This window comes from Haliotis rufescens, unplaced genomic scaffold, assembly GCF_023055435.1.
Source record: "Haliotis rufescens isolate VD_foot unplaced genomic scaffold, xgHalRufe1.0.p SCAF_10, whole genome shotgun sequence".
NCBI classification, from domain to species: domain Eukaryota; kingdom Metazoa; phylum Mollusca; class Gastropoda; order Lepetellida; family Haliotidae; genus Haliotis; species Haliotis rufescens.
Window position 1 is genome coordinate 26,195,314 of NW_025963780.1, and position 24,758 is coordinate 26,220,071.

Sequence of the window (24,758 nt, forward strand, 5' to 3'; positions counted from 1 at the left end):
TTGATTCTTTGACTGAAGTACTTGAAGTCATACACGTATTCTGATTGACTTGTCGTATTTTCGCACATGACAGTTATCGATAGGGTTGACGAGTCTTCTTGCAGGTTACGGAAAGGGGCGAGTGGTGACGAATGTATATCAACAGTCTTTCAAATGAATTTAGCTTCCAAATAATGTATAAGCTGAACAAAGCATTCTAGTGATAATTGACATAACAGGGACTTCCTGTCCCGCAATGGTGCGTGTGAAATGGTGCGTGTGCAATGGTGCGTGTGCAATGGAGCGTGTGCAATGGAGCGTGTGCAATGGAGCGTGTTCAATGGTGCGTGTGCAATGGAGCGTGTTCAATGGTGCGTGTGCAATGGAGCGTGTGCAATGGAGCGTGTGCAATGGAGCGTGTGCAATGGTGCGTGTGCAATGGTGCGTGTGCAATGGAGCGTGTTCAATAGTGCGTGTGCAATGGAGCGTGTGCAATGGAGCGTGTGCAATGGAGCGTGTTCAATGAGCGTGTTCAATGGTGCGTGTGCAATGGTGCGTGTGCAATGAGCGTGTGCAATGGTGCGTGTGCAATGAGCGTGTGCAATGGTGCGTGTGCAATGGAGCGTGTTCAATGGAGCGTGTTCAATGGAGCGTGTGCAATGGAGCGTGTGGAATGGTGCGTGTGCAAAAGAGCGTGTGCGATGGAGCGTGTGCAATGGAGCGTGTGCAATGGAGCGTGTGCAATGGGGCGTGTGGATGTATGCTGGGACATCCCCAAAATCGAGCCCGTACACAAAACATGTGAAAAAGAGGGAGTTAATACCGTTGAGTTTGGGCATGTTGCAAGGTATATGCACATAACGTACTATAGGAAGTTAGGAGAAGTATTCTGAAGTTTCAAGAAATAAATTTCGATCACAAGGACAAGCAAACAAACAAGACAAAGCAACCCCTAGTGCGCGTGCACCCAGTTTCATGTTAATGGCGTTACACACCTTTTTAGGCTTACAAAATGACGACCAGTTCCATACAATTGTATCCAGCCCCTTACTGATCTTTGACGCTTCCAAAGCCTGCCACAGCATTTAAACTTCAAGACGGGAAGTTAAAAAAGAGGGAGTTAATATTTTATATAAATAATGTATATACCTATAACTTAAGTGAACTTATATTGTTTTAGTGTCTCCCATAAATCGCTAAGCGATTGGTTGTAAATTTTTGTTACTAGTGTGACGTTAATACATATGTCTGTCTGTCTGTCACGGCGACATAGTTGATATCATACTATCGTAGCTCTACGAGAGCACGTGCTGGTCTGTGACGTTGATCACGTGACAAAAGGACTGGCATACTGTAACATCTCACCAAGAAACAGTCCAATTGGGTAAGAGTGAGTGAGTGAGCGAGTATGGTTTTACGCCGCTTTTAGCAATATTCCAGCAATATCACGGCGGGGGACACCAGAAATGGGCTTCACACATTGTACCCACAATAGGGTAAGAATGGTCGTAAAACATCATTTTTTACAAAATCATGAAGATTCTTAGTTCTTGCATAAATAAAATGTTTCGCCCTCGCGATCTAACGCGATCTAAAAATCGACTTTATTACTCTTCGAATGTTACGTCTAGTACATACAAACAGGACCGTTTATCCTATACATGTATAAGTAATGTAACATTCAGTGGATCTTCCAGATTGCTGACTTACTGTTGGTAATATCTTATCAAATAAGAGGATAGTTAGTAACAAAAATATACGATATACAACGAATATTTGCACAACAATCACAAAATCGTTCAACACTGACACGCTTCAAACCCCGCGCACCCCCTTTTTATTTCGAAAAAAATCTTTATTTCTGTATAAATTACCACCAAAGACAATAAATAGATCTTAGTTGTGATAGTCTAGCTATTCCCCTAGCCGCAGTTGTTACTGCTATGTATAAAAGAAGAAAATTTCAACTCGCATTGTAAATAGTGCACTTCTGATCCACAAGTAATTGTTATTCTTCCTTATAGGATTTAACCACATGTTTATACAAATCTAAATATATTTAGTTTGTATGGTATTCTTCCTTAAAGGATTCCTCAACAGTTACAAAGATATTAATAATGGGCCATTTTCAAATAAGTACTTAAAATAAAATAGTTCTGTTACCACACGTTCGTATATATTTTGCATTTGTATCTCACTAAACGATACTAGTATAATCTCTTTACATAGAACTGAGATATTTTTTATCTCTCGTCCCCATGCAAATAAAATATTATCTTATCTTTATTAACTTGTCCCTTTCTGGTAGAGTTGTTCAGGTTGTTTATTGACCTGTCCGTCACTTGAGGTTTTACCAACAGATTTATTAACCCGACCCATGGCGCAAACCAGGCGCGGGGTAGCGGACAAGTTCTTTAAAATAAATCAACACACACGTTACAATATTTATTCTGAGATGCCATAAACCATGCCATTTACAGTTCAGCTGAAGTTGAATGTGACACAAATGTTCCGCGAAGCGTCTTCTTTGGTTTTCTCTCGTAAGTCGTGATCAGAGACAATTTCACTGGAAACGGCTGGTGGCGGTGCTGCAGATGACGGAATAGCAGTAGCAGTAGCAACTGACGGCGGCGCAGTAGCATCATCTGGAGATGGTCTCGTGGCAGTGGCATCATCTGGAGATGGTGTTGCGTCGTTCATGGGTACGTTTAATAACAGTTGAAACAAGTCGGGTCTGGTACACAAAGTCAATTCACAAGGCTCAAAAATCTGGTTCACTCGGATCAGGATCAACACATGTGCTCCACATGGTGGCTGACACCTTGGATCTAACAAAAGTGGAATTTCAGAAGAATTGGATATAGACTGGGTTAATACTAAAACAATGAACAGTATTAATTAATTGAAGCCCAGGTAAAAGATCTCCAAACACATAAACAGCTATCACTGTATAACAGCCGCCCCAAATTTGGGAACTAAATTTTAAACTAAATAAAGATCATGTCAATGTTTCACAATAAATCAAAGTTCATGATTTCTTCAACCTGAAAGAAACACATTTGAAACAAAACATGGAATCAATGGCTATCAAAATGTCATTAATTGTCAACTGGTTCAGGCACATTGTCTTATTCAGTCATATTTTGGCAATTTGATCAATTTTGACACTGGTCGGAGAATCTCATTGTCACTGGTCTTCACTTTTGCTGATCGTACTCTACCGTCGGACCCTGCATAGGTCTCTATTACTTGTCCAATCTTCCACTCACTGCGAGTGTGAAGAGGGTCAATGATTAGCACAACATCGTCAGTTTGTAAATTGCGCCGTTCGTCCGTCCATTTCACACGTGGCTGGAGATTTGGCAAGTACTCCTTGATGAATTTCCTCCAGAAGTGATCAGCTAGTACTTGACTTTGACGAAATCGTTTCTTTGTTAATCTGTCTTCATTCAGGTAGACAACCTGAGGAAGTGCTGGGTCTGATCTCCCAATCAGCAAGGTGTATGGAGTTACAGGATCGGTATCGGAGATGTCAGATGAGGTGTAACCCAGAGGTTTGGAGTTCAGAATAGATTCTACCTCTGTCATGACAGTTCTCAGGACAGATTCACTGACGGATTCAGTTCCAAGTATACTGCGTAGGCCATACTTGATTGATCTAATTTCACGTTCCCACAATCCACCAAAGTGAGGGGCAAATGGCGGATTGAATTGGAATCGGATATGGTTCTTGGCGAGTTTTTCTTTCAGTTCAGAGTTCATAGCTTCAAAAGCTTTGCACAATTCATTTTCACCACCTTTGAAGTTTGTGCCACAGTCTGACAACAGTTCAAAGGGACAACCCCTCCTGGAGATGAATCTGCGAAGGGCCATTAGGAATGCGTCTGTGTCCAGACTGTCAAGTATATCAGTGTGGACGGCTCGGGTTGTCATGCATTTAAAGATGATTCCATACCTTTTCTCTCTGCGTCTGCCAATCTTTATATACATAGGCCCAAAGCAATCTATTCCTGTCGAATAGAAGGGTGGTTTAAACAGTCTTAGCCCAGCCTCTGGTAGGTCGGCCATCAAAGGAATCTCTGGATTTGCTCTCCATTTCTGACAATCATGGCATTGTCTCTGATGTTTTTTAACAGCTTCACGTCCTCGAAGAATCCAGAATTTTCTTCTGATTTCACCGTGTAGTCTTTCAGCACCATAGTGGTGGAGGTCAGAGTCATATTTCTTTATGAGGAGCTTTGTAACATTATGATTTGGATCTAGAACAATGGGATGTTTTACATCGATTGACAGTTCATCACATCTTCTCAGTCTACCACCAACACGTATGACGTGATGGTCTTTATCATACTCTGGACTGAGTTGCGAGAGCCTGCTGTTAGATGCTATTCTCAGACCTTTGGATAATGCTTTCATTTCATCTGGAAAGCATTCTTCCTGAGCTTGGCGATACAATTGTAGTTCAGCTTTCTCAACATCAGTAACATTGATGGAGGCCGCCCCATCGTGATCCTCGATAGTATTGATTGTGGCATCAAGGAGTTTTTCCCATGATCGATGTAGAGATGTATCAGCTTTGGGTTGAACTGTGATGTGACTGCAGAAGGCTTTCTTTAGTTCAACACTACAGGGATCAGTTTCAGGTTTTGGTTTTGCATCACTGAGAGGCCATTCAGTATCTGAAAGGTTTAGAAATGCTGGGCCATTTCTCCATCTTGTCTCTGCACACAAGTCCTGCAGTGTCTTTCCTCTGGTGATATCATCAGCCGGGTTTTCCTCTGACGGGATATATCTCCAGTCATGATATTCAGTAAGTGTTTGAATTTCTGCTACTCGAGTTCCCACAAACACTTTGTAGCGACATGATTGGGATGTCAACCATGCTAGGACAGTTGTTGAGTCACTCCACATGATCACTTTGTGAATGTCAATGGTCATTTCACTGGTGAGTGTGCTGGCAAGCTGGGCTCCTGTTAGAGCAGCTAACAGTTCAAGGCGGGGCATTGAGAGGGCTTTCTTAGGAGCTACTCTGCTTCGTGCCGCAACAAAGGAGACATGAGATGATCCATCATTGGTCTCTGACTTGAGGTATGCGACAGAACCATATACTTTTTCTGATGCATCACAGAAAATATGTAACTGTCTCTGATTGACTGGTTCAGGTGGATCAATGCATCTTGGAAGTGAGACTTGGTTCATAAGTTTCAGTTCAGTTGAAGGCCAAGAGTTCCTTCGTGTGGTTCAGTGTTGCCTTGCATGAGCCACAATTCACAAGTTTCAGATCTGGCTTCACTGGGCAAGTCCTTAACAACGTCAGGATCATTGCTTATCCACTGTCGGATATTGAATCCACCAGACTTCATAACATGACGTAGTCTACTGATGAATTCCCTGGCCTTATCAACTGTAGGGAATCCAGACAAGCAGTTGTCAACATAGAAGGAATCTTGAACTGCTTGTTGCACATCAGGATATTCCTCTTTGTTTTCTGTGCCCAGTCTCTGAATTGCATATGTAGCACAACATGGTGAACAAGTTGTACCGAATGGTAATACTTGCCATTCATATATTGAGACATCCCTCTCTGTATCCATTTCCCTCCAAATGAATCGAAGCAGGTTTCTGTCTTCAGGCAACAGTCGGATCTGATGAAACATAGCTTTGATGTCTCCTGACACAGCTATGACATGTTGGCGAAATCTCAAAAACACCCCGAGTAAGGAGGCACCTAGTATCGGTCCTGGAAGTAACTGCTTATTCAGTGAAAGTTTCTGATATTCGTATGAGCAATTGAATACCAGTCTGTGTTTACCATGTTGTGCGATAATGTGATGTGGGATAAACCAGGACTCTGGTGTTGAAGATGCTTCTTCTTCACTTATCACTTTGACATATCCCTTGACAACAAGTTCTTGGATTTTCTCATTGTGTATGGATGCTATGTCAGGATGCTTGCTGAGTCTTCTCTCAGTTCTTCTCATGTTCTCTAAACACAGACTCTTTACCTGTTTTGAGTACAGTCTTGTCAGGTATTCTGAGAAGAGGAGTTGCGAAGTGGATTTCACTATCTACTGTCACTTTGACGGTTTTGTCCTCAAGGGTTTTGAAGGCAAAATGGTCTAGCTTGGATCGAGTCACCTGTTTTGTGGTGTATGGCAAGATGTCGATCTTCCATAGCCTCTCAACATCATCAGTGATCTGGAGTTGAGGTTCGTGTAAAGTTCGAGTCAGGAAGCAGTGTTGCTTTCTGTTAGGTTCAAAGGCACATGGTCCCTGCAGTGACCACCCTAGTCGTGTGTAGATGGCCACTGGAGTTCCTTGAGGTCCAGCTCTGACTGGTTGCAAGGGCAATATCAAGTCAGCATTATCTGATCCTATCAAGATTAGAGGCTTGGCATCACTGATGGCTGGTAGAGGCAGGTTCTTTAGGTGAGGATACATTTCCTGAATGTCTTTGACAGGATATGTATAGTTGGACAGGTTCATTTGTTCAGAGGTGAACACATTTTTGATTTCATGCTTTGTATCTGGATCAAAGGGGGATGAAATAGAGAGGTTCACTCTATGACCATCACAAGGAAAAGGTTCAGATTGGATCGTTGTCAACAATATGGAGTCAGGTTTTATTGACAGTTCAAGGTCATTCACCGCAGATGACAAGATCATGCTTCGCATTGACCCATCATCCAGCAAGGCAAAAGTTTCAATGTCACATTTGCCATGTAATGTTACAGGAACAATTTTCAACATCACATTGTTGGGATTGTCTAGATAGAATGAAGTTGTCTTCTTCACAGTAATATTGTTCAGTTCATTGATAGCATGAAGTATGGTTAGATGTTGACCTTTGCACTCTCGGCATGGTTTCTTAAGGTTGCAGTCTTGCTCTTTATGATTTCTGCCACAACGGATGCACCTGTTTTTGTCCTTTATCCATTGAAGTACATCCCTTGTTTCCAGCTTGTGGAAACTTTCACATGCATTCACGTGATGGTCCTTGCTGTTACAATAGGCACAGTAAGATTGGTAAGACGTACTCGGAGTTTTGGACCCGGTAGGTGTGTTGAGCATAGCTGTAGCTTGTTTTGTTTTTGAATCTGACTTAGTGGTGTTTGTCTTGTCGGCAACTGCATGAGCTGCAATCCTTCTTGCCCTTGACTTGACATTCAACCACTGTGAAAAGGATACAAGATCATAGTTTTTGGTATTACTGATCACTCCTTTATTCAAACAGTACTCGACAAAGTTGTCACGTAAGGAGCCTGGCAACTTCTTAAGAAGTGTGTCAACATGTGAGGCAGTTTTCAGCTCATAGCAGTCATTACCATCTACAGATGTCAACAATCCGACAAGGGACTGAATTGATAAGGCGAAGTTGTCAAAAGCTTCGTAATCACCAGGTTTGATAGTGGGGAGAGTCAATATGCGATTGATCTCGCCTCTAGCTAGGTTATGATCTTGCCCATAATTCTCCTTCAATGCTTCAACAGCCTTGGTGTAAGGTGTGGGATGACGGAGAAAACTTGTAGCGAGGGTGAGTGGTTTACCTCCTAAACGGTCTAGGAGCACTCCATATTTATACCTTTCACTGAGCTGTGGGTGAATATCAAGGAGACTTTCAAGTGCCATCTGCAAAACAGCAAAGTCTTTCTCTTTACCACTGATAAACATGGGTAATCTTGGTTTTGGCACCCCATATGCTGATAGAAGAAGTTCATAATTTGGTGCATTAGCAATTGGCTGTTGTTGGGGATAGTAACTACAGGCTTGTGGCATGACATTTGGTTGAGGTATTATTTGTGGAATCCTTGGCATTGGATTAATACCACTGGTGTATGTTGGATATGTATGAAATGTAGACATCCCTGTCTGATATGGAGGCACAACTGGGTCATATTGTGAAAACACTGGCTTGTAGGGTGAGACATTTGGAAAGTCTAGACTAGACATGTGACCAGGATATGTGACATTTGACACATGTTGGGGTTTTACTGGTTTATGTTCATATTTCTGTTTCATGATAACCTGAGGTTTCTTTGGAATGGCACCACTTGAATTGTGAGTTGATATTACCTCCGACTTTACAGAGATTGGCTCTGCAAATGTGAACACAGATGTGGTTGGCTCAGTTGTCTTGGTACTAGGACAGGAGGCTGTCCCTGAGGTTTCAGATGTTGAGACTCTTGTCATGGTAACAGGCATAGTTGACACTTTGGAAGCTGTAACATTTGAGTTCAAGTTCAATGAAGTAATGTCAGGTAATGAAAATTCAACATTCTGAGAAGAAATTGGCACACCAAATTGTAAGTTGAATTCCTTCGCATTGGCATCGAGACTTGATACCACACCAGCTGGAACACTGGCACTGATACTGTCAGTGATATTTGTAGCACCAGTGACCTTTGACACTTCAGACACAAATGCATCAACATTTAATTTATCATCAATGTCAGTTTCAGTTTCAGTCTTAATTGGTAAAACAATGTCTTTATCATTTTCAGAAACCATACCATGAATAACAGATGCCATTTCTAATTCAGCTTCTACTTGCCTCATTTGACGATGTCTCTGCAGTGATGATTGAATTCTCTGCTTTTCTCTCAAGCATTCATCAAGCTTATCTTTCATTTTATCATGAAGAATTTCTTCTTCGTGTTGTTTTTTCAGTTCACGTAATTTCTGTGCTGCTTTAATTTTCTGTAACTCAGCTTGTTATTTTTCTGACAAATTTGAGGAAGCGGTAGATGAAAAATCAGAAAAACATGAGCGGGAAGGAATTACAGAAGTCACTGACCTGACATCATCCTGAATATGTTCACTTGGATCAGGTACACTATGCAGATAGTCCTGCAAATGTTGAGGAATTCGACGCTGTCTCTTACTTCGTCGAGTGTCACTCATTTTCAACTATTATCCGGCTCGCGGGACCATTTGTTGCGTGGTTCATGGGTACGTTTAATAACAGTTGAAACAAGTCGGGTCTGGTACACAAAGTCAATTCACAAGGCTCAAAAATCTGGTTCACTCGGATCAGGATCAACACATGTGCTCCACATGGTGGCTGACACCTTGGATCTAACAAAAGTGGAATTTCAGAAGAATTGGATATAGACTGGGTTAATACTAAAACAATGAACAGTATTAATTAATTGAAGCCCAGGTAAAATATCTCCAAACACATAAACAGCTATCACTGTATAACAGATGGTCTTGTGGCAGTAGCATCATCTGGAGATGGTCTTGTGGCAGTAGCATCATCTGGAGATGGTCTCGTGGCTGTGGCAGTGGCAGTAACAGACTTTTTCTGCTTTCCCCCCACCTTGGATGATGTCCGACACCATCAGTTTCTGATCTTCCGAGTCCGTTTATAAGTGCGCACAGTTTCGCTTCCTGAAGCACAGCTCTTAGATACGTCCTGCTTGTACAGTAGGTATCTGCGTCCGAGGGTATCGTCGGACCACGGCCCAGTGATCTGTGGATTGTTGAACAGTCTGAGGTCCCTGTGTTCCTTCCCACCTCTTAGTGAGTGAGTGAGTTTGGTTTTACGCCGCTTTTAGCAATATTCCAGCAATATGACGGCGGGGGACACCAGAAATGGGCTTCACACATTGTACCCATGTCGGGATTCGACCCCTGGTCTTCGGCGTGACGAGCGAACGTTTTAACCCTTAGGCTACCCGACCGCCCCCCACCTCTTAGGGAAAAAGTGTAAACCTGTATAAAAGAATGTTCAAAGAATAATATGTGCGATTCACTGACTATACTTTCCATTTTTTGTATATGTTTATGACGAAAGAACGTCGCTGGTGTTGCAGAAAATGCTTTCTTCAGCGAACACCCGAGTGCGTGGGCCGAACGTCGCACTCAATAGTAGTTCAGTCATATGGCGACGGCCCGATTTATTTCGAAGAGGTGAGGTGAAATTGGGTTTAACGTCGCGTCCAAGATTATTGCACTTATATAGCGACGTGCATGCACGTGTATGTGTGTGTGTGGCTGCTTGTACTAGTCCGGACTGATGCCGATTTATAGTGCTAGCTCACTGAGATACCATGCCGCAGTTTAACATGAATACCCCACTCAGACACAGCATACTGACTCCGAGCCGACCAGTCCTTGTTTTAGCCCCTTAATGCCGAGCGCCAGACAGGGTAACAACATGTATCATCTTTTAACGTCTTTTTGTATGACGCGGCCCGGGATCGAACCCTGGACCTTCCGCTCTCCGGGCGGACGCTCTACCACAAGACCACGGAGGCGGTTTATTTCGAAAACCTACATCACTGAATATATAAACGATGTAGGAAGACCTGGCTGGCGAATGAGTTTGCATGCAACAAGGAGCTTAGCGCTCTAATTTTAAATTTTAAATTCATTAAAACATTAGCATAATAGTATAATTTTAGTAGTACTCTTTATGTTGCATATTGCTAGGGAAACAAAGAATTTGTTTTTAGATTACCTGTGAGATACCTCATGGTATCAAGAAGTTTTCGTGGGGAATCGTCCCCAAGAAATCCGCCCTCCCAGAGTAGAGCTTCCTCTTCTTCGGTAATGATTTCAGCTGACTGTCTCGACGAAGCTCCGAGTACTGCTGCCGATCGCTCTTTCATTACGGCATCCAAGGCATTCCTGGAGTCACTGAGCGCTGGATCATTAAAGATGTTGACAAAGAATCCGTTAGACTTTAACACAGACTGGAAAGCAGCGAATAATCCACATATGGTATTGGACGGATAATCTGTGCCATCTTGCTTTCTTGTTTCGAAAGCAAAATACTTAAGCGCAATGTTCAAATTTTTGGGACTCATTTCTAAAATATTTTCTTCAAAACATTCTTTCGGAACCAACAGATTTTCGGCAAAGGGTCTTTCAACACCCGCATGCAAAGCAAACAGAAAAACCACAGACACACAACGACCCTCAGCCAAACACTCTACAGCCCCCAAGGCAACAACACTTCCCCACAAACAAGCACAACAAAAAACTCAAACACTGAGGAAACCACAGCTACACCCAACACGCAATCACAAACTCAACCCCCCACACCACAAACACCTCCACAAGCCTCCCCAATGGAAACTCAAACAATAAAAACCAACCTAAACGACGAAGACGAGTATTCTTTCTCAGCCCCTATAACAAACAAAAACTTCAGGCGTAAAAATCCTCAATTAACTAAAGTACTCACGGAAATGAAAAAAAACCTGTTTTTCTCAATTTAAAAATCGACACAAAGTGTTACGTAGCTGTAAATACGAAATAACAAAACAACTCGAAAAGTACTAGTCTGGATTTGCTAGTTTGATCTCAGTGTACAATACAAAATGTACTTTACAGGAGGTAATTTGTCGGCACTTTCAACATTCAAAAATATAACTAAGTCCAAATTGACATAGCAGAAACAGAATAGGCATTATGCACCTGTTCTCACCTGTCGTCAAGGTGTCATAGGTCACTTTGATCTACTTACACCTGGTTATGCCCTGTTTCACAATAGTCTGTTTTATTCACATTTTTACACACTTTTACGTGTAAAAAGGCATAAAAACATTTGATACGCTGTATTTGTGCCACGGCCAAATTAATACTAATTTAGTTGTTTGAATATTTACATATTTTGTATATTAACTGCATTTATTTAAGATCTGAGGTCGAAAAAACAGTTTTTTTTCATTTCCGTGAGTACTTTAGCACTAAAACTCTTAATAACCTCACACTACTCCTAGCCTACATGCATAAGCAAAACTCACCAAATGCTAGCACTAAAGCTTTTCACTCAGTAGCGCAAAAACTAAAACTCACAACTCTCTCCTTTGAGTTATTTCTCTCCCAACTTAGGGAAGCTACCAATTAAACACAACCTTAGACTCAAAACAAACTAATAACCTCTTATCCCCCCAAAATGGAAGGACTAAATATATTTCAGTGGAACGCCAACGGATTAGCCTCCCACGGCCAGGAATTAAAAGCTAAATTCAAACGAGACAAAGGTCCACACATAGTCTGTATACAGGAAACTAAATTCTCTGCTAGATCTAAATTCACCCTACCAAACTATAACTCAATAAGAACTGACCGAGCCAAAACAAACCCAGGTAGAGCCGGAGGCGGCCTAATCATATACGTCAGGGAAGACTTAAGCCCCAAAGAACTAAAAATAAACACACCAAACCTAGAAGCAAACGGTATCCAAATAACAAATAATAACCAAAAAATTAATATCATAAATATATACCACTGGGTAGAAAAACAAGTCAAACCTGAGGATTTAAACACCCTCCTCCAAATAGGCAATAAATCTATAATCTTCCTAGGAGACTTGAATGCCACCCACCCTACCTGGGGTATAGAAGATAAAATAGATAAACACCGAAAACTCATCTCAGAATGGACAGAACAAAATGACCTAATACTACTAAATAACAACCAACCTACTAGATACGACAAAATACACCACAAAATGTCGGCTATCGACTTAACAATATGCACCCCAGATTTAGCATTCAATGGGAAGTACACGGGGTACCGCTAGGTAGTGACCACTTCCCCATAAATATAACTATAGGAGACGTAAACATCCCAACACCAACCAAAACCAGGAACCTAAATTCCACTACAACAAAGCAGGAAATTTGCAACCAGGCTAACCTAGCTGACCTAGAAAGTAACGACCCCGAAATCTACTGTAAAAACCTCACTGACTATATAATAAACGCAACTAAAAACTCCATTCCTTTCAAAACAACCAACATAGGCAAACCCTCGGTTCCTTGGTGGAACGAGGAGATAGAACAAACTAGACGTAAACGCAAATCCGCATTCAATAAAGCCAAACGTGACTTCAAACACCTAAAGATAGCACATGAACTAAATCACAAAGTACAAAGCTTAGTTAAAACAGCTAAAACTAGAGACTGGAAAAAAGTTTGCGAAGAAATTAACCATCATATAGACGCCAGAACAGTTTGGCGCAAAATCCTTGCCATTAGGGGCATTAAACGTCATAAAAAAACCTCCAAACATAAACAATTCAACAAACCCCACTGGAAAAAGCTAATAACCTAGCAAATCACTTCTCGGCCGTCAGTAGCAATAGCAACTTCAACCAAAAATTCCAGGAACAACTAAAATCAGAAACCAAATTTACCAAAGAGCCAAAAGATAACAACCTAGAAATTAATCTCCATTTCACAATGGAAGAACTACTCCACGTCCTACAAAATAGGAAAAAGGGCACAGCCCCAGGCTTAAATCTTACTTCATACCAGATAATTAAACAACTACCACCCAAACTACTCCAAACTCTTCTAAAACTCTATAACCTCATATATCTAAACGGACAGGTCCCATCACCTTGGAAACAAGCCCTGGTCATACCAATCCCAAAACCCAATAAACCAGCTGACCAGGCTAATTCATACAGACCAATCTCCCTAACTTCTAACTTATGCAAAGTAATGGAATCAATGGCAAAAAACAGGTTACAACACTACTTAGAACAAAACAACATAATAAATCCAGACCAAAGCGGTTTCACTCCTGGACGCTCAACCTTAGATAACCTCGCCCGACTAGAGCAGGACATTAAAACAGGCCAACTTAACAAACAATATACTACAGGCATCTTTCTAGACTTCTCCAAAGCATTCGACATGGTTTGGCATAACGGGCTAATACAAAAACTACAAAAATTAGGTCTTAAAGGTCAAATAATTAACTACATCCAAAGTTTCCTAACAAACCGCAAAATCACCGTGTGCATAGACCAAACGCTATCGGACCAATGTCCCCTAGAAAATGGCACTCCCCAGGGCAGCATCCTAAGCCCAACGCTCTTCAATATTATGATTAACGATCTATTCGAGGGACTATCCCCCAAAGTAAACACATCAAAATTCGCGATTGATGGAGCCCTCTGGATCCGCACTAAAAGCATTAAAATGGCCCAAAACCTACTACAAAAATCTCTAAATAAAATACAAAAATGGGCTGACAAATGGGGCTTCTCCCTCAACTCAGAAAAAACCACAGGAATAGTATTTAAACACAAAAATATGCAACCCGCCTCCCTAAACCTCCAACTAAACAACAAACCAATCAAATTCCAAAAACAAACAAAATTCTTAGGATTAATCTTCGATGAACATCTCACCTGGGATGCTCACATTAAAAACCTAGTAACCAGATGCAGCAAAGACCTAAACACGTTAAGATGCCTAACCGGCTCCAACTGGGGGGCCTCTAAAAACACCCTCCTCTCACTCTATATATCACTAATTAGATCCAAACTAGACTATGGCAGTGCCATTTACGACACCTTAAACAACTCTCTCATTAAAAAACTAGACTCAATCCAGTATCAGGCCCTAAAACTAATCACACGAACTCAACATGGCACCTCCTCCACCTCACTCCAGGCCTTAACAGGAGAAATGCCACTTAAACTATGTAGGGAACAACTTACCCTAAACTTCTGGGCCGCGTCCCAATCAAACCCTCTTATCGAAAACTTAATAAAAAACAATATTAGCCCTAGAAACCAAGCCCTAGCCCGGAAACATCCACTACTTACTCCAATTTCTCAAAGAATAACCAATTACCAAAATGAACACAAAATAAATAATCTTAAACAAAACAATAAATCATCCAATATCTTCACTCCAAAACTTAAAATACCAAAAATAGACACAACACTAGCCGATACACTAAATAAACAGACCTATCCTAACATCGCTAAACCACCACACTAGCATACATACATGAAAATTGGCCAAATTGGTGTCACATATACACAGACGGATCCTCAGATCCGATCTCAAAACACACAGGTTTCGGAGTCCACATCGCACAACCAACCAAAAAACACAATCTTACCGACTCCCAAACAACCAATCCATATTCACGGCCGAACTAATGGGCATTGCCTCATCACTACACAATCAGCAATCTAAAAAACACCAAAAAATCCTCATTCTAACCGACTCCCTCGGGGGACTACAAGCCCTCAAAAATAAAAACACTAAAAACCACCCCAAACTAATAAATCAAATACTCAATAGCTCAAACAACTTAACTAAGGCAGGTAAACAAATAGAGTTCATTTGGATCCCCGCCCACGTAGGAATCTTTGGACATGAAAAGGCAGATAAAGCAGCAAAATTATCCCTTAAAGCTCTGCACGCTAACGTCGAACCCATTCGACAGAGGTGTCCATCCCCGTGCATCTGATGTCGAACCCATTCGACAGGCGAATAGCATAACAACACCCAAAATAAAACTCGCCATATCTATTTACCAAGAAGGCTTTGCGTAACATTTAAATTACGTATGACATGCATAAATCCTCAGCTTGCTCAATATCAAAACGTTCAGTCATTTATTTACCTCAAAAAGAAAATATCGCGAGTTAAAAATGTTTCGGCCAAACTTCTCGGCACACAACTACCAGAAACGGCCATTGTTGACTTTTGGCACTTCACGTTGAGCGGCATGCAGTCCGATATTTTCTTTATAATTTCATCATTTTTCCTATTCGATCATAATTTTTTGTTTGCTGACGAAAGGAAAACACTCATGTTCCTTAATTTCTAAAAATTAGCAACTTTCGGTGTAACTAATTGTAAACAAAAACAATCTGAATCGTAACATCATCGATTGGATGAAACTTGTACTATCATGGCAACGGCGGTAAACAAACAACTCCACATGCATAGTTATCCCGTTAGACTATTACAATCATTTTGTTACATCTAACTTAATTTTCTAGAATTATTGACACGTATGTATAAATCTTTGTAAAAAGAATTTCATTTTTAAAGAGTTTGGAAATGATTTCGTTTGATAAACTTTCCGACACATTGACAAGCCGACAAACAGCTGACAAACGTCAGTGATACGTTTGGGCGTGGCCTAACTCGCGATTTGTTGAGTTGAACAAAGTCAACAAACACTGCGAAGAATGACAAATATTGGATGATACGCAAAATCTGAACTGATATACATTCTAGGTAAACCATTCAATAGCAAAATAATGCATTTTATGAGAAATAATCAAAATACTTGCAATTTTAGCTATCATTTCTGAAACCGGAAGCACGTACCGCATGTGACACATGGAAGCAAAATATGCAAAAGTTGGTAAGGTATCATAAAGAAATTCCGAAATAGATTCAAATTCAAAAGAAAATACATAATTTACTATTTTTCGTCAACTCTTTACTATTTATTGATCTGGAGAGCAGTCTTTACTCCTATTTGTTTCATATTTCTTCGTGATTGTCGCCATCAAATGTGCAAGTCTAAATCCGAAACCGTAATGGATTTCACGCTCGATGATTTTAATTTTAAAATATTTTCTAAAAACGAACGCAACGGAGAGCGATACAACGTATTGATATGCCATAATAATAACATAATATTGTTATAGGTCTAACATTACAAAAAGAAAAATTAAATATTAAAGATGTTGTTGAAAACTTTCTGAGAACCTCCCGTCCTCTGAACCGATAAAATTTTGGTACACAACGAGGTAGGCTAGTGTAAATATATATAGATTCTAGGCTCCTATATATGTGATTTTGTACCCAAAACAAATTAAATTGTACCCAAAATACTTTGTGAATTTGTACCTAAGAAAATAAGAAAATAGATCTATAATTATATTTATGTTTTCATGTAGATGAACAGAACACACAATAAAATATTTCATCAAGTTCCAAATATGATTATGACTGTGATCCTTGAAATTGATTGTTTAGTGTTGAGAGAAAATTGACGTCTTGTCACTGAAGGAGAGGCCAGTTAAGTTGGTTAAACCTAAGTTAGAATGAATTGTTTTGATAGGAAAGTGATATGTTAAGTTTAAGACACCAAATTAATGTATATCTTTGAAATAATTCTAGGTAGATCTACAAAATCACATACCCATTTGGGTAACAAATTACTAGAAATTTTGGGTACAAAAGTCACCACTGTACATTTCAACTGATTTTCGTGAATCAATGGGATAAAAAAAATTCTTCTGAATGATTCCTTTTCTCATTTTTTAAGACAAGAATTTGTTTTACATAACAAAACAGGCAGATCTACACGGATCACGTTTAGTCCTAAAAATGTTTAAAATATGGACACCTCAGAAATGAGGGCTCATAAGGTTATAATTCTACCTAACTTGTCACATGGTTTGACTTAGATATAGGTCTACCTAAGAAAAGTCCTTATGAAAATCTGTTTTTAATTTTTTTTATGACACTGACATTTCTGGCACTTAGACAAAGAGTATTCAAGGAAAGACAGATATGTTTTTGAATGAAAATATGACTTTCCTTTATAATTCTTTTTGATTGCATACAAAGAAAAAACAGGTTGGAAGCAGTACCTGTATGTATAAAATAGACCACATAAGGTGAACAAAAGTAATGGATTGGCTGACTGGAAAAAATACATCTGGCAAGGGTAAACATGTACACAGGCATGTTTCTTTTCATTCCAACCAGAAGACTGAGATAGCATTTTCTAAGAAACCTGTGGCAAACTTACCAGCTCATGTGCCACCATGGTTTTTGTGATTAAACAAACAAAAATGTCATGTACTGTTACAAGTACTGTTACTGTAATTAAATTAAATTAATTCCTATCAAATTTTATTTCAGAATTGTTTTATTTGGAAACAAACCACATAATGCACAAGATTAATGTCCATATGAGTTTAGTATGTATATGTTAAGGATCTGATTTATTCATTATTCATGGAATACTAAAATTAAAATGATGACATCAGAGAGTTACTTATTCACATAGTTGATTTTCAGAGTGCAAGATAATAATTGTTGAATAAATATGTTTAAACTAAAGATAATAATTGAAGTTTGATCAGTTACACTGTGCTGATGCAAAGACTAATATTTACTGTCCCCACACACCATCATTGTGGGAAAAATAACTATTAAATATAACTTAAAATTTTAAAACCTGTAAACAGCTGTAAATAATTAAACAATTACAAATCTATCATCAATACGCCATCATGGTGGTCTTCATATTTTTGGAATAAATTTAGAAATCCTTCGTGTAACTGTTCTAAAATCATGCTATAATCTATGAATGTATTCCCGAAAGGAAAGCTATCCTAAATGTAATATGGAACTAACACCGACAATATGTACGTAGCATTTTATTGCTTATATATACCCTATCATATTCAGCAACGCGGGGATGTTATTTTGAAACACGTTTTGTCAAGCCCATTTTCGCGCACCTGTTGAAGAGGGTGATCTTGCTGATCGACGATATCCATAGACGTATACCGTAGGGTACACTTGTTGTAGTGAAACTTATCAGCGTGTACATCGCAGAAATATGAATTATGTCCCATTTATATTCACAACATTGAATGGTGATTCTTAAATATCAACAGAAGTTCAAATAAAAGATACCGAGAAACTTGCATGTGGCATGTTGATTTATCGTCTACCGTTTCCGGGTCACGGGAGCATGCAAGGTCAAACGGATTAACTAATACGCGAATTATATCGTCAAAGTCACATTTTTATTTCATGTTAGTGGCGATTACTGATACTGTGTATCGACTTATATTTTTGCTGTATGTGATAGGCGAACTATTTCAAAATTTACTGTAATTGTTTTGTTTCGAAAGCTTATCAGCAGACTACCCCTGTCTGTGACATCACATCCGGTGACCTATGCACTTATTGAAATAGTGCTGTCAGAATTCACGATCTTTATTTTCATTTTTCTCTCGTCATATTTATTGGAATATGACGAATAAAACATTCTTCGATTGAGAAGATCGTCAACTTTCGCCAAGTTATATTTTTAAAGGCAATGTAAACTTTGTTGATATTAAAATAGCAATAAGTTATGCGGAGGTCGAGCGAAGCGCGCCATGTTTGATTTTAGGACGTCTGCTAGCATCATGACACGGGTTGTTTATTTTTGTATATCGTAAATATTCAACCAAAACGCTTGAAATTAGGATTAGTGAATATTTATAAGTCATTAATTGTTTCCTGCAATTTTTATAACATGACACGTCAGATTAACCCGAATATTCGTATTTCTGCAACCGACATGATGACCTCGAAAATTAAGTTATTTTTATGTTTAACGTTTAGATAATAAATTCACTGAAATGGTTCCTAATTTACCATCGCGCTGTTATTTGCTGATAAAAAAACCCCGAATTTTTACTCAATTAAAATTAAGATATCGGAGATATGATTATTGAAATCAATTTGCACAAATGTTACGATATTAAAAGGTTCCTAGCATGAAATGCAAACCACCTTCAATAACGCAATTCAGGTAAGTTCAAGAAAATTTACAAATTTTGTGTTCGCTTTGGTCTTAACATTGGTATGATTGAAAACATCGGGATATGTTTTTATAGTACTGTGTAGTTTTCTATCAGGAATAAATGTGCCAAATATTTCTTCAATTGGCCCTTGTTTAATGAGGCACCGACTGTTTGAAATCACCCACCCTCTTTAGAGCGCCTTATGCTAAAATTAATCCAGCAGGCAGGGGTAAGAAGTGTGAAAATAATTCAGCAGGCTAAAGGTTAAACTCCCAGAAATAAGCTTAAACTTACCCAGCTCAAAATCAGAAATCAAAAGTGTCACTAAACAAAAAATCAACAAAAAATGGCAAAATATATACCAAAACTCAAATAGCCAAATCAGGAAAATACTCAAAATTAAAAACCCCTAAATAAACCAAAAATACTACACCCATCCAAAAAAATCGACAGAATAAACACTAAACTACAAACAGGCCACACCAAACTAAATAATCACCGTAAAATAGCTAATCTACACACAACAGGAAACTGCCCACATTGCAAACAACAAGAAACACCAGAACACGTACTCATTCACTGCTAACACTACCTAACACACCGAACAACACTACAGACCACACTAAATCTTAAAACGGGACTTACACTAGAATCAATCCTAAATCCACAAAATAAATTAGAAAAATTCAAAGCCTTAGGCATATACCTAATTAAAACAGGACTAATTAGTCGCATTTAAACCCAAAATAAAATATTAAAACCAAAACTACCTTATCTAACAACCACCAAACACACACAGCTCCCTTAGTTCGTCCCCCACCCACTCTTGGCATTCTTTCCAAATCTCAAAATTTCAAAATTACTATATAAGCAACCCCTAAAAGCCCCCTCTTGGGTTGCACACACCACTTTCACCCTTTTCGGAATACACTAAATGGTCCGGCCAGTCCCGTGTGCGAAATACGCTACAGTCGGAAAGCGCACGTTAAATCTCCTACATCAGTCAGTCAGTATCTCCCTGCTTTTTAACTTGATTATGTTCAAAAATGAGTTATTATATACTCTCAACAGTCTTAATATTGGTGTAACTGTAGACAATTTTAATATTGCAGCATTAGCATATGCGGATGATTTAGCGTTGCTAGCTGAGCATGTAGCTGATCCCAGTTTACTGTTAGATGTTTTACATACTTGGTGTTGCTCAAATAAGATAGAGATCAATTATGAAAAGTCTAAAATTGTCCATTTTAGAAACCCGTCTGTCATACAGACGAAGCATGTTTTTAATGTCGGAAATATGATTTTAGATATGGCTGCTAAGTATAATTATCTTGGTGTACTGTTTACAGATCACTTAGATTTTACTGCAATGGCACGTGCAGCAGCGAAGTCTGCTAATAGGGCTTTGGGCCTGATGATTTCCAAAGTTAAGACAATAGGCGGTATGCATTTCCAAACCTATTCCAAATTGTATGATAGTATGGTGTGATCAGTTCTTGACTACAGGGTGGCTATCTGGGGTAATTATGACGTGTCAGCAACAAATGCTGTACACCATAGAGCCAGTAAATTTTATTTGAAACTCGGCAAATACGCCTCTAACGTCGCTATAAATGGGGACATGGGATGGATACCGCCTGTTGTCAGACAGTGGAAAGGTATAGCCATACAATAGTGTCGCCTTAAGAATATGCTTAGGAGGTTGTACAAACATGTGTTTAAGTGGGCTGACAGATACGCTGTAAATGGTTGTAAAAACTGGATGGTAGAGTAAGAAAGATGTTTAGTCATATGGATTTAGGACACCTGTTAAACCCAACAGGTTGTATAGATACATTTTCTGTTTGTACACAGGTGGAACAATGGTGTATGAATGAATATGTTACCCGTTGGAGTGATATGTTAAGAAAGGAAGAGGGGCGAAATGGGCTTAATAAATTGAGAATGTACCGATGTTACAAGCAAGTACATGGGACAGAATACTATGTTTCAAATAAGAAACTATAGATCGGCACTAGCCAAGTTTAGGTGTGGCGTGGCTCTTATTCGAGTGGAAACCGGTCGGTACGAAGGTGTACCTGTCCATAAATGAAAATGTTTTCACTGTTATGACAGCGTAGAAGACGAGGTCCATGTTTTGTTTCACTGCGTATTATATGACGACATCAGGGCAACTCTTTTTAATGAATGTATTGCTAAATCTTATGTTTATTTTAGATATACCTGATATCGACAGATTTTGTTTAATTTTCAGTGATGCCAGTGTGTATTTTTAACTTGCCAAAGTCTGCTTTTTAATTCTTAATCGTAGAAAGCATCTTTCATATGGATAACGGTTTACTATATCATCTTTATAGCATTTATGTATGAATTTTATGATAATTTGTCTCTCATAATTCTATTGAATGGTTCTGTGCATTCTATCAATGTCTATTTGTACAAATCTGTTTTATGTATGTACAGAAGTGAGACACTAATAAACTATTGTCTGTCTGTCTGTTATACGCCGGGTACACGCGTGTACACCAAGTGACCCACGCGTGCTCAATGGGTGCTCAACCCGTTGAGCACCCGTGTCACATGCGTGTTACACGCGTTCTCAAGGCGTGTTAGGGGAATGAACTTCTGGGCAGTAGTGTATGCTCCGCGTCTTCCTAGCTTCCGGGATCGGGTGGTCAAGCTCGCTGACTTGGTTGATGCATGTAATCGATCCCAATTGGATGGATCGATGATCATGATGTCAATCACTGGATTGTCTGGTTCAGACTCGATTATTTACAAACCACCGTCATATAGCTGGGATATTGCTGAGTGCGGCGTCAAACAACAAACAAATAAGATGCTGGTGTTATTGGCTTGTAACTGGTAATTGTATTCTACGTGGTTATTATTATTATTTATAGAATGAAGCAGAAACAAACAATGTTTATAATTGGGCGATTCTCAGGTTATAATATATTGACAACTCTAGGTTTTGTTCAAGACATGAAAACAATCATATATAAATGGTTAAAACCTCGAACACTGGAAACGCCCTCGGCCTTTTCTTTTTACATTTTGAACTTACCCGTGAAGATCCGGGGTAGAATAGGTCTTCAGCAACCCATGCTTGCCGAAAAGGCGACTATGCTTGTCGTAAGAGACGGGTGGTCGGGCTCACTAACTTGGTTGATGCATGTCATTGTATCCCAATTGCGTAGATCGATGTTCATGATATCAATCTCTGGATTGTCTGGTCCATACTCGATCATTCACAGACCGCCGTCTTATAGATGAAATATTGCAGAGTGCGGCGTTAAAAAACAAACAAACAAAGCATTTTCAACCCAAACCTAGGAGTTTTATCCATATCCTTTATCTACCAGGTCAGGTGAGGTGAAATGGGGTTTAACGTGTAACAGCGGTACCACGTCAATGACAACGAATACGTGTGTGCGTGCGTGCGTGCGTGCGTGCGTGCGTGCGTGCGTGCGTGCGTGCGTGCGTGCGTGCGTGCGTGTGTGTGTGTGTGTGTGTGTGTGTGAGAGAGAGAGAGAGAGAGAGAGAGAGAGAGAGAGAGAGAGAGAGAGAGAGAGAGAGAGAGAGAGAGAGAGAGAGAGAGAGAATTTATTCAGGCTTTACCATCGGAGATATAGAGATCCCAAATGAATATGGCTTAACCGTTGATAAGGATGAAAGGTTGATAATACCCTGAATCATAATATGGCCGGTTTTATAGTGCTGGTCCACTGAGTTTAACATGTGTACTGACTCCAAGCCGACCTGTCCTTGTTTTATCCCCTTAATGCCTTTCTGCTCTTCTGTAGTCCTTTTGAAGACCCTGACAGTTTCTGAGGCCTGGAATGTACACGATTTAATCGTAGACATTTATACGGTTTGAATAATAGCCCGAGCACTAAAATATGAAAAAATATATATAGATAAGTGATATCTCACGACATTTTTGCTTTCATGGTATTTTAATGGCAAAATTTATGTACTTGCAGTTACATAACGCACTTTTCATTTCAATTTCTAGTCGGGCGGTCGGGTAGCCTAGTGGTTAAAGCGTTCGCTCGTCACGCCGAAGACCCGGGTTCGATTCCCGACATGGGTACAATGTGTGAAACCCATTTATGGTGTCCCCCGCCGTGATATTGCTGGAATATTGCTAAAAGCGGCGTAAAACCATACTAACTAACTCACTCACTCACTCACTCACTCACTCACTCAAACCATGCGCTTTTACCCGCGTTTCACGACAATCGGCTGAACCGGTTACAGATTGGAGACAATCGGTTGAACCGGTTACAGATTGGAGACAATAGGCTGAACTGGTTACATGCTGAAGTCATATTTCTTCAAAAAAACTTAACGCTTCGAATTTGTCAGCGGTGATTTGTAATAGGGAGAAAAAACTTCTTGGTTTTAGTTGAGTTAATTTTAACAATCAGAAATCCGAATTACTATCGTGAAGCCGAAAACAGATCGGCCCCGTGTGTGCTATAAATGCTTTTCGTATTACGTCATCTCGTTGTTATGCGACTCTGCGGTTCGTGATAGTGATGTTTATGTACACAAATTGTACATGTGTATCCAATAGAGGCACATAATGTATGATTTTCATAGTGTTATAATGCACATTGATATCAAACTCAGTTGAGCGTAAATCGTAAGACCAATTAGAGTTGGTCGTGATATATAATGATCTGCTTTTTATCTGAAGATGGCAGAATGTTGTCGACGAAATGTTAGCTCATGTGATTTAAATCTCACCTGCAGGAAACTCCCAATGGGGCCGCGAGGTACACGCTTGAAACGACTTGGCAGAGGTAAGTATGCAGAACCACCTTCCACGGAGCCTCACGGGCTGTCGGGTAGCCTATGGGTTCAAGCGTTCGCTCGTCACGCAAAAGACCCGGGTTCGATTCCCGACATGGGTACAATGTGTGAAGCCCATTTCTGGTGTCCCCCGCCGTGGTATTGCTGGAATATTGCTAAAAGCGGCGTAAAACCATACTCACTCACTCACGCACTCCACGGACCCTCCACCTTTGCAGAATGTTATGTAACTAGTTATAGCTGATCGCCATTCATATTTAGTTAAAACAGTCATACATATCCCACCGTTCATCACACACTAATCTGAAACGCCAAGACCAAACCATCCACATCCAACAGACACAAACCACCCTCCTCCCACAGACACACACGCTAAGACCACACCAACCACCTCCCACAGACACACATGACAAGACCAAACCATCCACATCCCACAGACACGCACCATCCACCTCCAAAAGACACATACGCCAAGACCGCACCAACCACCTCCCGCGGACAGACACGTCAAGACCACCCACCCACCTCCAACAGACACACACCCCAAGACCACACCACCCACCTCCCACAAACACACACGCAAAGACCACACCATCCACCTCCCGCAGACACATACGCCGAGACCACACCACCCACCTCC

The 24,758-nt window shown here is 40.0% G+C and overlaps 1 protein-coding gene across 1 annotated transcript in view; it reads left to right on the forward strand.

Moving 5' to 3' along the window:
* Positions 1-24,758, forward strand: part of LOC124123093 — a 61,023-nt gene that overhangs the window by 10,333 nt on the left and 25,932 nt on the right. The window contains exon 2 of the mRNA XM_046486360.2: positions 24,059-24,108. Within this exon, the coding sequence (XP_046342316.2) occupies positions 24,059-24,108 (50 nt within the window). The remainder of the gene's footprint in view (positions 1-24,058; positions 24,109-24,758) is intronic.